The 16,042-nt window shown below is 39.3% G+C and overlaps 2 protein-coding genes across 2 annotated transcripts in view; both read right to left on the bottom strand.

Annotated features, from left to right (window-relative positions):
- LOC143693287 (tonsoku-like protein) overlaps positions 1 to 6,214 on the bottom strand; it is a 29,679-nt gene extending 23,465 nt beyond the window's left edge. The window contains exons 1-3 of the mRNA XM_077173277.1: positions 6,068 to 6,214; positions 5,382 to 5,460; positions 704 to 999 (exon numbers count right to left, since the gene is read on the bottom strand). Of these exons, the coding sequence (XP_077029392.1) occupies positions 704 to 838 (135 nt within the window). The 5' untranslated portion in view covers positions 839 to 999; positions 5,382 to 5,460; positions 6,068 to 6,214. The remainder of the gene's footprint in view (positions 1 to 703; positions 1,000 to 5,381; positions 5,461 to 6,067) is intronic.
- On the bottom strand, positions 1,330 to 15,829 carry LOC143693286 (tonsoku-like protein). Its single transcript, XM_077173276.1, has 13 exons — positions 15,671 to 15,829; positions 14,233 to 14,344; positions 10,969 to 11,587; positions 9,380 to 9,485; positions 6,068 to 6,160; positions 5,382 to 5,460; positions 3,799 to 3,869; positions 3,126 to 3,184; positions 2,934 to 2,993; positions 2,729 to 2,777; positions 2,184 to 2,245; positions 1,962 to 2,031; positions 1,330 to 1,392 (listed from the first exon to the last, which is right to left on the bottom strand). Exons 1-13 carry the CDS (start codon positions 15,797 to 15,799, stop codon positions 1,330 to 1,332), a joined length of 1,572 nt encoding a protein of 523 aa, XP_077029391.1. The 5' UTR covers positions 15,800 to 15,829.
- Between the last annotated feature and the right edge of the window lie 213 nt (positions 15,830 to 16,042).

Raw genomic sequence — 16,042 nt, 5'->3', positions numbered from 1 at the left:
GCTATTTTTCCCATTTTTTGGGGGGATTTTGTTTTGGTGATTTTTTCCCATTTTTTGTGCTATTTTTGCCATTTTTGAGGGGATTATTTTTGTCGTTTTTTTAGATTTTTCGGGTGTTTTCTGTGGTTTTTGGGGACTTTTTGTGGGATATTTTCTTTGATTTTTGTGCTGTTTTTGCCATTTTTGAGGGCATTTTTTTTGTCATTTTTTTAGATTTTCCGGGTGTTTTCTGTGATTTTTTGGGGGACTTTTTGTGGGACATTTCTTTGATTTTTGTGCTATTTCTCTCATTTTTCGGGGATTTTTTGTGATTTTTTTTTTAGATTTTTAGGGTATTTTCCGTGATTTTTGTGAGACATTTTCCTTGATTCTGTAGGGCATTTTTGCCATTTTTCGTGCCATTTTTCGCGCCATTTTTCCCCATTTTCAGGGGGATTTTTACCATTTTTTCGCGCCATTTTTCGCGCTATTTCCCCATTTTCAGGGGGATTTTTACCATTTTTTTCGCGCCATTTTCCACGCTATTTTCCCATTTTCGGGGGAATTTTTCCCATTTTTTTCGCGTTATTTTTCGCGCTATTTTCCCCATTTTCGGGGGGATTTTTACCTTTTTTTTCGCGCCATTTTTCGCGCTATTTTTCCCATTTTCGGGGGCATTTTTCCCATTTTTGAACCGATTTCGAGGCCATTTTTCCCCCCTCACCTGCAGGGCCGCTCCCGCCTGGCAGAGGCTGCGGATCCCGTGCGCTCCAATGCCCGCATTGGGCAGCGCCAGCCGCGCCAGCCCGGCCAGGCCGCCCAGGCTCTGCCCCAGCTCCCTCAGCGCCGGCTCCGCCATGGCCGCACTGCGCAGGCGCAGCTCCCGCAGCCCCTCCTGGAGACGGAGCGAGCGCAGCAGCGCCACCAAATGGCCGGGAGGGAGAACGACAGCGGGCGGCAGCTCCAGCGCTGAGCTCCGCCACTGCAGCGCCAGCAGCGACTCCAGGGCGGGAAAGGGCTCTGGGAAAGGGAAAAAATGGAAATTTTGGAATAAATTGGGGATTTCTGAGGGAAAGTTTGAGATTTTTGAGAGAAATTTAGGATTTTTTTTTGTGCGAAATTTGGGAATTTGGAGGAAATGCGGGAGTTTTACAGCAGGCGGCAGCTCCAGCGCCAGCAGTGACTGCAGGGCGGGAAAAGCCCTGGAAAAGGGAAAAATTGGGAAATTTTGTGGGAAAAAGTGGAAATATTGGAATAAATTAGGGATTTTAGAGGGAAAATTTGGGATTTTTGAGGGAAATGCGGATTTTTGAGGGGAAATTTGGATTTTTTAGAGGAAATGCGGGAGTTTTACAGTGGCAGCATCGAGCTCGCCACTGCAGTGCCAGCAGCGACTCCAGGGCGGAAAGGGCTCTGGAAAAAGGGAAAAATTGGGGAATTGTGAGGGAAAAATTGGGAGTTTTGGAATAAATTGGGGATTTCTGAGGGAAAATTTGGGAGTTTTGGGGGGAAATTTGGGATTTTCGAAGGAAATGCGGGAGTTTTATAGCGGGCGGCAGCTCCGGCGCCGAGCTCCGCCCCTGCAGCGCCAGCGGGAAACGGCGGGGGAAAGGGAAAAATTGGGAAGTTTTGTGGGAAAAAGTGGAAAAATTGGAATAAATTGGGGATTTCTGAGGGAAAGTTTGGGATTTTTGAGGGAAATGCGGAGGTTTGGGGGGGAAATTTGGGATTTTTGGGGCGATATTTGGGATTTTCGAATGAAATGCGGGAGTTTTATAGCGGGCGGCAGCTCCGGCGCCGAGCTCCGCCCCTGCAGCGCCAGCGGAAACGGCGGGGGAAAGGGAAAAATTGGGAAGTTTTGTGGGAAAAAGTGGAAATTTTGAATAAATTGGGTATTTCTGAGGGAAAGTTTGGATTTTTGAGGGAAATTTGGGATTTTTGGGGGAAATTTGGGATTTTTGAGCGAAATGCGGGAGTTTTACAGCGGGCGGCAGCTCCAGCGCCGAGCTCCGCCACTGCAGCGCCAGCAGTGACTCCAGGGGTGGAAAAGCCCTGGAAAAGGGAAAAATTGGGGAATTTTGTGGGAAAAAGTGGAAATTTTGGAAAAAAATTGGGGATTTTGAGGGAAAATTTGGGATGTTTGAGTGAAATTTGGGATTTTTGGGGGGAAAGTTGGGATTTTTGGGCGAAATGCGGAGTTTTACAGCGGCAGCATCGAGCTCCGCCACTGCAGCGCCAGCAGCGACTCCAGGGCGGGGAAAGGGCTCTGGGAAAGGGAAAAATTGGGGAATTGTGAGGGAAAAATTGGGAGTTTTGGAATAAATTGGGGATTTCTGAGGGAAAATTTGGGATTTTTGGGCAAAATGCGGGAGTTTTAGAGCAGCCGGCAGCTCCAGCGCTGAGCTCCGCCACTGCAGCGCCAGCAGCGACTCCAGGGCGGGAAAGGGCTCTGGGAAAGGGAAATGCGGGGAATTTTGGGAATTTTTTTGGGAAAAAGTGGAAATTTTGGAATAAATTTGGGATTTTTGAGGGAAATGCAGGATTTTTTTGAGGAAATTTGGGATTTTTGGAGGAAATGCAGGAGTTTTACAGCGGCCTGCAGCTCCAGCGCCAGCAGCGACTCACAGGCGGGAAATGGCTCTGGAAAGGGAAAAAATGGAAATTTTGGAATAAATTGGGGATTTCTGAGGGAAAATTTGGGATTTTTGGGGGAAATTTCAGAGTTTTGGAGGAAATATGGGAGTTTTACAGCAGGCGGCAGCTCCAGCGCCAGCAGCGACTCCAGGGCGGGAAAAGCCCTGGAAAAGGGAAAAATTGGGAAATTTTGTGGGATAAAAGTGGAAATATTGGAATAAATTAGGAATTTTTGAGGGAAAATTAGGGATTTTTGAGGGAAAATTTGGGATTTTTGAGGGGAAATTTGGGATTTTTTAGAGGAAATGCAGGAGTTTTACAGCGGCAGCATCGAGCTCCGCCACTGCAGTGCCAGCAGCGACTCCAGGGCGGGAAAGGCTCTGGGAAAGGGCAAAAATAGGGAATTTTGAGGGAAAAAGTGGAAATTTTGGAATAAATTTGGGATTTTTGAGGGAAAATTTGGGATTTTGGAGGGAAATTTGGGATTTTTAGAGGAAATGCGGGAGTTTTACAGTGGCAGCATCGAGCTCCACACTGCAGCGCCAGCAGCGACTCCAGGGCGGAAAGGGCTCTGGGAAAGGGAAAAAATGGGAATTTTGAGGGAAAAAGTGGAAATTTTGGAATAAATTTGGGATTTTTGAGGGAAAATTTGGGATTTTTGGGCTAAATTCGGGAGTTTTGGGGGGAAATTTGGGGATTTTTGGAGGAAATGTGGGAGTTTTACAGCAGCCGGCAGCTCCAGCGCCAGCAGCGACTCCAGGGCGGGAAGTGGCTCTGGGAAAGGGAAAATTGGGGAATTTTTAGGGATTTTGGGGGAAAAAAGTGGAAATTTTGGAATAAATTGGGGATATCTGAGGGAAAATTTGGATTTTGGAGGGAAATGTGTGATTTTTTGGGGGAAATTTGGGAGTTTTGTGCGAAATTGGGATTTTTGGAGGAAATGCGGGAGTTTTATAGCGGGCGGCAGCTCCGGCGCCGAGCTCCGCCCCTGCAGCGCCAGCGGGAAACGGCGGGGGAAAGGGAAAAATTGGGAAGTTTTGTGGGAAAAAGTGGAAATTTTGGAATAAATTGGGTATTTCTGAGGGAAAGTTTGGGATTTTTGAGGGAAATGCGGAGGTTTGGGGGGGAAATTTGGGATTTTTGGGTCGAAATTTGGATTTTTGAGGGAAATGCGGGAGTTTTTACAGCGGCCGGCAGCTCCGGCGCCGAGCTCCACCGCTGCAGCGCCAGCAGCGACTCCAGGGCGGGAAATGGAGCTGGAAAAGGGAAATTTTGTGGGAAAAAGTGGAAATTTTGCAATAAATTGGGGATTTCTGAGGGAAAATCAGGGATTTTTGGGCGAAATGTGGGATTTTTGGCCTAAATTCGGGAGTTTTGGGGGGAAATTTGGGATTTTTGGAGGAAATGTGGGAGTTTTACAGCGGGTGGCAGCTCCAGCGCCGAGCTCCACCACTGCAGCGCCAGCGGGAAACGGCGGGGGAAAAGGGAAAAATTGGGAAGTTTTGTGGGAAAAAGTGGAAATTTTGGAATAATTGGGGATTTCTGAGGGAAAATCGCGATTTTTGAGAGAAATGCGGGATTTTTTGGGGGGAAATTTGGATTTTTTTGGGGGAAATGCGGGTGTTTTACAGCGGCCGGCAGCTCCAGGGCTGAGCTCCGCCACTGCAGCGCCAGCAGCGACTCCAGGGCGGGAAAGGGCTCTGGGAAAGGGAAAAATTGGGGAATTTTGAGGGAAAAAGTGGAAATTTTGGAATAAATTGGGGATTTCTGTGGGAAAGTTTGGGAATTTTGAGAGAAATTTGGGATTTTTGGAGGAAAATTGGGATTTTTGGAAGAAAATCTGAGATTTTTGGGGGGAATTTTGGGGAAAAATTTGAGATTTTTGGAGGGAAATGGGGGAGTTTTTTTTGGGGAAATTTCAGATTTTTGGAGGGAAATTTTGGGGTAATTTGGGAGGAAATTTGGGAATTTTTGGGGGGTAATTCAGATTTTTAGAGAGAATTTTGGTATTTTTGGAGGGAAATTTGGGGGAAATTTGGGAGGAAATTTGGGATTTTTAGGGGAAAATTTGAGATTTTTTGGGGAAAATTTGGGGTTTTTGTAGGAAAATTTTGGGGAAATTGGGAGGAAATTTTGGGATTTTTTGGGGAAAAACTTGGAGGAAATTGGAATTTTTTGGAGAGAAACTTGGGAATTTTTAGAGGAAATTGGGGTGAAAATTTTTGACTTTTCGGGGGAAATTTGGGAATTTTTGGGGGAAATTTGGGAATTTTATATGGAAATTGTAGATTTTATATGGAAATTTTAGTGAAATTTGGGAATTTTGGGGAAAATATTGGAATTTTGGGAGGAAATCTGGGATTTTTCCTAAAGAAATTTTGGGATTTTTGGGTGATTTGGGGGTGATTTTTTGCAGATTTTTTGGGATATTTTTGGGATTTTTTTTTTTATTTTTGGGCGGATTTTTTGTGAGTTTTGGAGGAGAATTTTTTGGGTTTTTTTGGGAAATTTTGGGGATTTTTTTCAGGGATTTTTTGGGGAGGATTTTGGGAGAATTCTGGGACATTTTTGGGTTATTTTGGGAAATTTTGGGGGAATTTATGGGGGAAATTTGGGGGATTTCTGGGAGAGATTTTGAGGAGGATTTTGGGGGAATTTTGGGGGTTTTTTAGGGATATTTTTTGGGGAATTTCAGGGGGAGTTTTTGGCCATTTTGGGGAGGATTTGGGGGAATTTTTGGGGAATTTTGGGGGATTTTTGGGGCTCACCCAGGCCCAGGCTGGCGCAGATTCTCCGGTAGCGCTCGGGGAGTGGAGGCAAATCCCAGCCTTGGATCTCTGCCTGCACCTGGAAATATTCCAAAATATTCCCAGGCAATTCAGCCCAAATATCCCTAATAATCAGCCCAAATATTCCCAAAATTCAGCCAAAATATTCCCACAAAATCAGCCAAAATATTCCTAAAATTCAGCCAAAAGATTCCCTAAAAATTAGAAAAATATTCCCTAAAAATCAACAGAAATATTCCCAAAATCAGCCAAAATATTCCCAAAAATCCCTGAAAAATCCCCAAAATTTCCCCAAAAATTTGCAAAAATCCCCTCCAAAACTCACAAAAAATCCCCCAAAAATAAAAAAAAATCCAAAAAATATCCCCCAAAAATTCTGCAAAAAATATCCCAAAAATCCCCCCGAAAATGCCAAAAATTTCCCAAAATAATCCCCAAAAATCGCCCAAAATCCCCCAAAAATCTCTTAAAAAAACCCCAACGTGAAAAAAATTCCCCTAAAACCCCCTCCAAAAATCCCCGAAAAAACCCTAAAAATTCTCCCAAAAATCCCCAAAAAATCTCAAAAATTCCCACAAAACTCCCAATAAAATTCCCCCAAAATACCCCCCAAAAAAAACCCCCAAAAATTCCCAAAAATCCCCAAAAATTCCCAATTTTCTCACCTCGTCTCCGTTGCTGAGCACGTCCCCGACTTCGTCCTGAGGGGCCAGGAGGGCCCCGGCCCTGCGCAGCCTCAGCCGGGGGAAGGTTCGGAACTGCGGCAAAACCGCTCGGCAGCCAAATCACACAACCACTGAATGTTGTGCTCAGGCCTGAGGGAAAAATGGGATTTTTAAGGGAAATTTGGGGATTTTTTCAGAATTTTTTTGGAATTTTGTTGATTTTTGGTGAATTTTTTGTGGAATGTTTGACGCTGTTTGGGGCCTGCAGGGCCTTGGCCCTGCACAGCCTCAGCCAGGGAACGTTCCGGAAATCCACAACCACTGAATGTTGTGCTCAGGCCTGAGGGAAAAATGGGATTTTTAAGGGAAATTTTGGGGATTTTTTCGGAGTTTTGGTGAATTTTTGCTGATTTTTGGTGAATTTTTTGGGGAATGTTTGGGGCTGTTTGGGGCCTGCAGGGCCCTGGCCCTGTGCAGCCTCAGCCGGGGGAAGGTTCCGGAACTGCGGCAAAACCGCTCGGCAGCCAAATCACACAACCACTGAATGTTGTGCTCAGGCCTGAGGGAAAAATGGGATTTTTAAGGGAAATTTGGGGATTTTTTCGGATTTTTTGGGAATTTTTGCTGATTTTGGTGAATTTTTTGGGGAATGTTTGGGGCTGTTTGGGGCCTGCAGGGCCCCGGGCCTGCACAGCCTCAGCCAGGGGAACGTTCCGGAAATCATACAAACACTGAATGTTGTGCTCAGGCCTGAGGGAAAAATGGGGATTTTTAAGGGAAATTTTGGAGATTTTTTGTCATTTTTTACTGATTTTTCTGATTTTTGGTGAATTTTTTGGGGAATGTTTGTGGCTGTTTGGGGCCTGCAGGGCCTTGGCCCTGTGCAGCCTCAGCCGAGGGAAGGTTCCGGAACTGCGGCAAAACCGCTCGGCAGCCAAATCACACAACCACTGAATGTTGTGCTCAGGCCTGAGGGGAAAAATGGGAATTTAAGGCAAATTTTGGGGGTTTTTGTCATTTTTTTCTGAATTTTGTTGATTTTTGGTGAATTTTGTGGGGAATGTTTGCGGCGGTTTGGGGGCCTGCAGGGCCCCGGCCCTGCACAGCTGCAGCTGGGGCAAGGTTCTGGAAATCCCACAACCACTGAATGTTGTGCTCAGGCCTGAGGGAAAAATGGGATTTTTAAGGGAAATATTGGGGATTTTTTCGGATTTTTTTGGGAATTTTGTTGATTTTTGGTGAATTTTTTGGGGAATGTTTGTGGCTGTTTGGGGCCTGCAGGGCCTCAGCCCTGGGCAGCCTCAGCCGGGGGAACGTTCTGGAAATCCCAGAACCACTGAATGCTGTGCTCAGGCCTAAGGGGAAAATGGGATTTTTAAGGGAAATTTGGGCATTTTTTGTCATTTTTTACTGATTTTTTTGATTTTTGGGGAATTTTTTGGGAATGTTTGGGGCTGTTTGGGGCCTGCAGGGCCCCGGGCCTGCACAGCCTCAGCTGGGGGAACGTTCCGTAAATCCCACAACCACTGAATGTTGTGCCCAGCCTGAGGGAAAAATGGGAATTTTAAGGGAAATTTTGGGGATTTTTCTGATTTTTTGGGAATTTTTGCTGATTTTTGGTAATGTTTGGGCCTGTTTGGGGCCTGCAGGGCCTTGGCCCAGCGCAGCCTCAGCTGGGGAAGGTTCCGGAACTGCGGCAAAACCGCTCGGCAGCCAAATCACACAACCACTGAATGTTGTGCTCAGGCCTGAGGGAAAAAGGGGATTTTTAAGGGAAATTTTGGGGATTTTTTCGGATTTTTTTGGGATTTTTTTTGATTTTTGGTGAATTTTTTGAGGAATGTTTGAGCCCGATTGGGTCCTGCAGGCCCTCAGCCCTGCGCAGCCTCAGCCTGGGGAAGGTTCCGGAACTGCGGCAAAACCGCTCACAGCCAAATCCCACAAACACTGAATGCTGTGCTCAGGCCTAAGGGGAAAATGGGATTTTTAAGGGAAATTTTGGGGATTTTTTGTGATTTTTTTTGGAGATTTTTGGTTTTTGCTGATTTTTTTAGGGAATGTTTGGGCCTGTTTCGGGCCTGCAGGGCCTCGGCCCTGGGCAGCCGGGGGAAGGTTCCGGAACTCCGCCAAAATATCACTCGGCGGCCAAATCCCACAACCACTGAATATTGTGCTCAGGCCTAAGAGAAAAATGTGATTTTTAAGGGAAATTTTGGGGATTTTTTGTCATTTTTTCTGAATTTTTTTGAATTTTGTTGAATTTTTTGGGGCATGTTTGGGCCTGTTTGGGGCCTGCAGGGCCTTGGCCCTGGGCAGCCCTCAGCCAGGGGAACGATCCGGAAATTCCACAACCACTGAATGCTGTGCTCAGGGCTGAGGGAAAAATGGGATTTTTAAGGGAAATTTTGTTGATTTTTTTGATTTTTGGTGAATTTTTGCTGATTTTTGGTGAATTTTTTGTGGAATGTTTGGGGCTGTTTGGGGCCTGCAGGGCCCCGGCCCTGCGCAGCCTCAGCCGGGGGAAGGTTCCGGAACTCCGGCAAAACCGCTCGGCAGCCAAATCACACAACCACTGAATGTTGTGCTCAGGCCTGAGGGAAAAATGGGATTTTTTGGAGAATTTTGGGGATTTTTGCTAAATTTTTGGGAATTTTTTTGATTTTTGGTGAATTTTTTGAGGAATGTTTGGGCCTGTTTGGGGCCTGCACAGCCTCAGTCGGGGGAACATTCCAGAAATCCCACAACCACTGAATGGTGTGCTCAGGCCTGAGGGGAAAATGGGATTTTTAAGGGAAATTTTGGGGATTTTTTCAGAATTTTTTGGGAATTTTTTTGATTTTTGGTGAATTTTTTGAGGAATGTTTGGGCCTGTTTGGGGCCTGCAGGGCCCCGGCCCTGCGCAGCCTCAGCCGGGGGAAGGTTCCGGAACTGCGGCAAAATTGCTCAGCAGCCAAATCACACAACCACTGAATGTTGTGCTCAGGCCTGAGGGAAAAATGGGATTTTTAAGGGAAATTTTGGGGATTTTTCTGATTTTTTTGGGGGAATTATTCTGATTTTTGGTGATTTTTAGAGAATTTTTGAGAGTATTTTGGGGAATATTTGAGGCTGTTTGGGGCCTGCAGGGCCTCGGCCCTGCACAGCCACAGCCGGGGGAACGTTCCGGAAATCCCACAACCACTGAATGTTGTGCTCAGGCCTGAGGGAAAAATGGGATTTTTAAGGGAAATTTTGGGGATTTTTGTCATTTTTTTTCTGAATTTTTTTGATTTTTGGTGAATTTTTTGAGGAATGTTTGGGGCTGTTTGGGGCCTGCAGGGCCCCGGCCCTGTGCAGCCTCAGCCGGGGGAAGGTTCCGGAACTGCGGCAAAACCGCTTGGCAGCCAAATCACACAACCACTGAATGTTGTGCTCAGGCCTGAGGGAAAAATGGGATTTTTAAGGGAAATTTGGGGATTTTTTGTCATTTTTTTCTGAATTTTTTTGATTTTTGGTGAATTTTCTGAGGAATGTTTGGGCCTGTTTGGGGCCTGCAGGGCCTTGGCCCTGCGCAGTCACAGCTGGGTGGACGTTCTGGAAATCCCACAAGCACTGAAAGTTGTGCTCAGGCCTGAGGGAAAAATGGGAATTTAAGGCAAATTTCGGGGGTTTTTGTCTTTTTTTTTTGAATTTTGTTGATTTTTGGTGAATTTTTTGTGGAATGTTTGGGCCTGTTTGGGGCCTGCAGGGCCTCGGCCCTGCACAGCCACAGCCGGGGGAATGTTCCGGAAATCCCACAACCACTGAATGCTGTGCTCAGGGCTGAGGGGAAAATGGGAATTTCAAGGGAAATTTTGGGGATTTTTGTCATTTTTTTCAGAATGTTTTCGATATTTGATGAATTTTTTGAGGAATGTTTGGGCCTGTTTGAGGCCTGCAGGGCCCTGGCCGTGCGCACCCCGCACCTTGGGGAAGGTTCCGGAAATCCCACAACCACTGAATGTTGTGCTCAGGCCTGAGGGAAAAAAGGGATTTTTTTGGGAAATTTTGGTGATTTTTTGTGATTTTTTTCAGATTTTTTTTGATTTTTGGTGAATTTTTTGGGGAATGTTTGGGCCTGCACAGCCTCAGCCGGAGGAACGTTCCAGAAATCCCACAACCACTGAATGCTGTGCTCAGGGCTGAGGGGAAAATGGGATTTTTAAGGGAAATTTTGGGGTTTTTTGCTGATTTTTTCCGGAATTTTTTCCGGAATTTTTAGGGATTTTTTCCTTAATTTTTTACAGATTTTTTTCAGAATTTTGGGGGATTTTTTCTGAATTTTTTCGGGTTTTTTTCTCAATTTTTGGTGATTGATTTTCAGATTTTTTCTCTTTTTTGGATTTTTTTTTATTTTTTGGGAATTTTTTTTAAATTTTTGGGGGATTTATTTCTGAATTTTTGGAGAGGTTTTTGGAATTTTGAGACATTTTTAAGGTCTTTTCTCAGGGTTTTTCTTGACATTTTAGGTTTATTTTGGATTTTTTTTCTGAATTTTAGGGATTTTTTTTTAGAAAATTCTTGCTTTTTGGGGGATTTTTTTCAGAATTTTTTGGGATTTTTTTGGGGGAATTTTTTGGGATTTTTCCAGATTTTTTGGAGATTTGGGGGGGATGTTTTTGGGATTTTTTTCTGGGATTTTTTCGTGTAATTTTTAGAATTGTTTGGGATTTTTTTGGGATTTTTTAAAATTGTGTGTATTTTTTGTATATTTTTTTCTAAACTTTGAGAATTTTTCCCTGAATTTTGGTGATTTTTGAGAATTATTTGGGAATTTTTAGGGAATTTTTGGGAGTTTTTCTGGCGATTTTTTTTTGGGGAATTTTTTTGATTTTTAAGGGAATTTTAGGAGAATTTTGGGGATAAAAATTGGGAATTCTCACCTGGGCACCACAGGAATGAGGAAAATCTCGTCCTGGATTCGGATCCGGATCCTCAGAGCCGGAATTGGATTCCTGGAAGGTTCCGGAATTTCCGCGGAATTCCCAGAAAATTCCGGAATTTCCGCAGAATTCCCGGAAAATTCCGCAGAATTCCCGGAAAATTCCGGAATTTCCTTGGAATTCGCTCCAACCTTGGCCTCAGAATTCCCCAAATCCTCCGAAATTCGGGAATTTCGCCCTTTGGGAATTTTAGGATCCCGAAATTCCCGAAAATTCCTCCGAGCTTTTTTCCGGGATGGTCCCAAATCGTCCTCCAGCCAATTCTCCTGCTCCAGGAATTCCTCCTCAGGAATCAGAGCAGGTTTGGGATTTTGGGGCAAAAAATTGGAATTTTGGGGCGAAAAATTGGAATTTTCGGGCGAAAAATTGGGATTTTTGGGCAAAAAATTGGGATTTTTTGAGCAAAAATTTGAATTTTCTGGAGGAATTTTGGGATTTTCTGCGCTGGTTTTTCCGGAATTTTGGGTTTTTTGGGATTTTTCGGTGTCTGGGATTCGTTGGCGTTTCCGGCCGGGGCTGGAATTTGGGATTTGGGGAGGTTCAGGCTCCTCTGGAGGGGCTGGAAAAGGAAAAAATTTGGGATTAGAGGAGGGAAAATGGGGGGAATTTAAGGGGATTTGGGGTTGGGGGGGAATTTCCTAGGAAAAAATTGGGAATTTGGAGAAAAAATGGGAGAATTTTATAAAAAAAAAGGGGAAAAATGAGGAAAAAAAAAGGTAAAAATTGGGAAAAAATAAATTTTAAAGGTTGAAAATGAGAAATAAAATTAAAATTTTGAAAAATAGAAAAAAATTGATGAAATGCTAAAAAAAAAACCATTTAAAAAATGCCCAAAAAATCTTTAAAAACATCAGGGAAAAATTGGAAAACATAATAAAAAAATTAAAAATATTAAAAATATTTTAAATTATTTTTTACAGAAATAAGAGTTTAAAAAGTAGAAAAAATCCATTAAAAATAGCATAAAAAGGGTAAAAAACCCTGAAAAAATTCTAAATTAATCCTAAAAAAATTTTTAAAAAGAGAGAAAAAAATTTTTAAAAATCCTCCTAAAAATGTGGAAAAAAAAAAGCAAAAAAATCCTTGAACAATCCTGATTTTTTTAAATTAAAAAAAATCAGGGAAAATGAGGGGAAAAATCCTACAAATTATGAAAAAATATTTTAAAAATATGGAAAAAATTGGAAAAAATCCTCAAAAATAATTAAAAAACCTTAAAATTAAAAAAAAAAAAAGGTGAAAAATCATTGGAATAAAAGTTTTTAAAAATCAGGAATAAAAGAAGGAGAAAATTGATTTTTAAATCTGAAAAAATGTAAGAAAAAAGGGAAAAATTGGAAAATATTTTTTAAAATCATGATTAAAAAATTTAAAAAAATTCTAAAAGATTGTGAAAAAAAAATCTGACAAAAATCTGAACAAATGTGAAAAAAATCTGAAAAAAAATTTAAATAAATTCAAAAAAAAATCCAAAAAAAATCTGAAAAAAAAATCTGACAAAAATGTGAAAAAATGTGAAAAAAATCCCCCAAAAATCCAAAAAAATCCGAAAAAAATATCTGAAAAATAACTGGAAAAAAAAATCAAAAAAATGTGAAAAAAAAAACCTGAAAAAAAAACCTTAAAAAGAAATCTGAATAAAATCTGAAAAATCCGAAAAAAGTCCCAAAAAAAAAAAAAAAAAAAAATTTAAAAAAATTCTGAAAAAACCCCCCCCAAAAAAAAAAAAATTGAAAAAAATTAAAAAAAAATCTGGAAAAAATAAAAAAAAATTTTTAAAAAATCTGGAAAAAGAATCAAAAAAATTCGGAAAAACATTCTAAAAAAAATCCGAAAAAATTTGTAAAAAATGAAAAAAAAAAATCGCCAAAAAAAATTGAAAAAAATCCCAAAAAAATCCCCAAAAAATTTAAATAAATTCCAAAAAAACCTCCAAAAAATTTGAAAAAAATCCGAAAAAAATCTGCAAAAAATCTGCAAAAAACTGTAAAAAATAAAATAAAAAATTTTTAAAAATCTGAAAAAATCTCTGAAAAAATCCAAAAACATTCTTAAAAAATTCTGAAAAATTTTGAAAAAATAAAAAAAAATTTCCAAAAAAATTGAAAAAAATCCCAAAAAAATCCCCCAAAATTTAAATAAATTCCAAAAAAACTCCAAAAAATTTGAAAAAAATCCGAAAAAATCCCCAAAAAATCTACAAAAAACTGTAAAAAATAAATTTAAAAATCTGAAAAAAATTCTGAAAAAATCCAAAAACATTCTTAAAAAATTCTGAAAAATTTTGAAAAAAATAAAAAAAATTCCAAAAAATTCCAAAAAAATCCCCAAAAAAATCCAAAAAAATTTAAATAAATTCCAAAAAAATTTGAAAAAATTTTGAAAAAAATCCAAAAAAAATCCCAAAAAAATCTGCAAAAAACTGTAAAAAATCTGAAAAAAAATTTTAAAAATCTGAAAAAAAAATTCTGAAAAAATCCAAAAACATTCTTTAAAAAATTCTGAAAAATTTTGAAAAAAATAAAAAAAATTTCCAAAAAAATTGAAAAAAATCCGAAAAAAATCCCAAAAAATTTTAAATAAATTCCAAAAAAATTCCAAAAAATTTTGAAAAAAATCCGAAAAAAATCTGCAAAAAATCTGCAAAAAACTGTAAAATATAAAAAAAAATTAAAAATCTGAAAAAAATTCTGAAAAAATCCAAAAACATTCTTAAAAAATTTTGAAAAAATTAAAAAAAATTTCCAAAAAAATTGAAAAAAATCCCCAAAAAATCCCCCCAAAAAATTTAAATAAATTCCAAAAAAATTCCAAAAAAATTCGGAAAATATCCCCAAAAAATCTGCAAAAAACTGTAAAAAATAAAAAAAAATTAAAAATCTGAAAAAATCAAAAAAATTCTGAAAAAATCCAAAAACATTCTTAAAAAAATCTGAAAAATTTTGAAAAAAATAAAAAGAAATTCCAAAAAATTCCAAAAAAATCCCCCAAAAAATCCAAAAAAATTTAAATAAATTCCAAAAAAATTCGAAAAAAATCCGAAAAAAATCCAAAAAAATTTAAATAAATTCCAAAAAAATTCCAAAAAATTTTGAAAAAAATCCCCAAAAAATCTGCAAAAAATCCCTCAAAATTCCCAATGATTCCTCACTAAATTCCCTACAAATTCCCCCAAATTTTCCCCAAAATTCCCATTTTTTTTACCTTTTTCCAGGAGCATCCTGAGCGTGTCCTGGGCACTGTCCCAGGTCTCTGAGTCCAATTCAGGCCCAAAATTCTGCAGCCACTCCTGGAGCGTCTGCAGGGGGGTCTGGCCCTAAAAAGGGGAGAAAATGCAGAAAATTCAGCAAAAAATGGGCAAAAATCAGGGGAAAAATATAAAAAAAATGAAGAATTGGAATGGGGAAAGATCGGGGTTAAAATGGGGAAAAATTGGGGGAAAATTGAATAAAGAATGAGGAAAAAATCAGGGAGAATTTAGGAAAATAACAATGAAAATTTAGAATAAAGGAGGAAAAATTGGTGGGAGAAATTGGAAAAAAATATCTGGGGAAAGTTGGGAAAAATAGGAAAAAAATGTAAAAAAAAATTGGAAAAAAATTGGATAAAAGTCAGGAAAATGTTGAAAATTAAAAAATCAGGAAAGAATCAGGAAAAAAATCGGAAAAAATCAGATAAAAATTAGAAAAATGGTAAAAATTTAAAAAAATCAGAAAAAAATCAGAAAAATTTCTTTTAAAAATTCTAAAAGTCCCTCAAAAAATCAGAAAAAAATCCCTAAAAATTATAGAAAAAAATCAGAAAAAAATCCCTAAAAATTTAGAAAAAAAATCAGAAAAAACTCCTAAAAATGCTAAAATCAGAAAAAATGCTAAAAAATCAGAAAAAATCCCAAAAAAATCAGAAAAAATCCCCCAAAAATCAGAAAAAAAAGTTAGAAAAAAATAGGAAAAAATAATAAAAAATTGGAAAAATTTAGAAAAAAATCAGAAAAAAATCAGAAAAAATGAGAAAAAAAATTGAAAAAAATTAGAAAAATTCAGAATAAATTCAGAAAAAAATTAGAAAAAATCAGAAAAAAAATTCAGAATAAATTCAGAAAAAAATTAGAAAAAAATCAGAAAAAAGTCGATTAAAAATCAGAAAAAATGGAAAAAAAGAGAAAAAAATAAGAAAAAATCAGAAAAAATTAGAAGAAATTAAGAAAAAATCAGAAAAAAATTGAAAAAAAACCAGAAAAAAATCAGAAAAAAAATTTAGAAAAAAAATCAAAAGAAAAGAAAAAATTAGAAAAAAAATAGGAAAAAAATCAGAAAATGATCAGAAAAAAATAGAAAAATATCAGAAAAATTAGAAATAAAAAATCAGAAAAAATTGGAAAAAATTCGAAAAAAATCAGAAAAAAATCAGGAAAAATTCCAAAAAATTGGGGAAAAAAAAAAAACCAGAAAAAAAATCAGAAAAAATCAGAATAAAATCTGGAAAAAAACCAAAACAAAACAAAAAAATCCGAAAAATGGAAAAAATTAGAAAAAACTGAAAAAATCAGAAAAAAATCAGAAAAAATGGAAAAAAATCTGAAAAAAATTCCCCTCAGATTCCCCATCCCCAGGGAGTTTTTGTGGTGTTTTTGGGCTCTCACCTTGGCGTTCCTGAGGGTGAGCTTGGCCCCGCTCTGGATCAGCAGCTGCGCCACAGGGAACCTCCCTGAGGCCAGGGCGTCGTGCAGGGGAGTGACCCCCTCACAGCCAGGGCCTCCGGGATCATCCATGGCCGCACCGCGGGACAGCAGCAAACGAACCACCTCTGAGGGGAGAAAATCCTGATATTGATCCTAATCCTAATCCTAATCCTAATTCTGATCCTAATTCTGAATCCGAATCCACGAGCTCTGGGCAGTGACCCCCTCACAGCCAGGGCCCCCGGGGTCATCCATGGCGGCACCACGGGACAGCAGCAAACGAACGATCTCTGAGGGGAGAAAATGATAATTCTGATCCTAATCCTGATCCTA

This window comes from Agelaius phoeniceus, unplaced genomic scaffold (genome assembly GCF_051311805.1).
Source record: "Agelaius phoeniceus isolate bAgePho1 unplaced genomic scaffold, bAgePho1.hap1 Scaffold_533, whole genome shotgun sequence".
NCBI lineage: Eukaryota > Metazoa > Chordata > Aves > Passeriformes > Icteridae > Agelaius > Agelaius phoeniceus.
Note: the sequence above shows the minus strand (reverse complement) of the source record. Positions and strands in the feature narration are given on the sequence as shown.

Coding starts and splice junctions, on each gene's coding strand:
- LOC143693286 (XM_077173276.1), bottom strand. CDS start 15,799: ATGGATGATCCCGGAGGCCCTGGCTGTGAGGGGGTCACTCCCCTGCAC. Junction 6,161..9,379: donor ACAGGGCCGGGGCCCTGCAG/GCCCCAAACAGC, acceptor GTTTTGCCGCAG/TTCCGAACCTTCCCCCGGCT. Junction 5,461..6,067: donor TGCTCAGCAACGGAGACGAG/GTGAGAAAATTG, acceptor GAATATTTCCAG/GTGCAGGCAGAGATCCAAGG.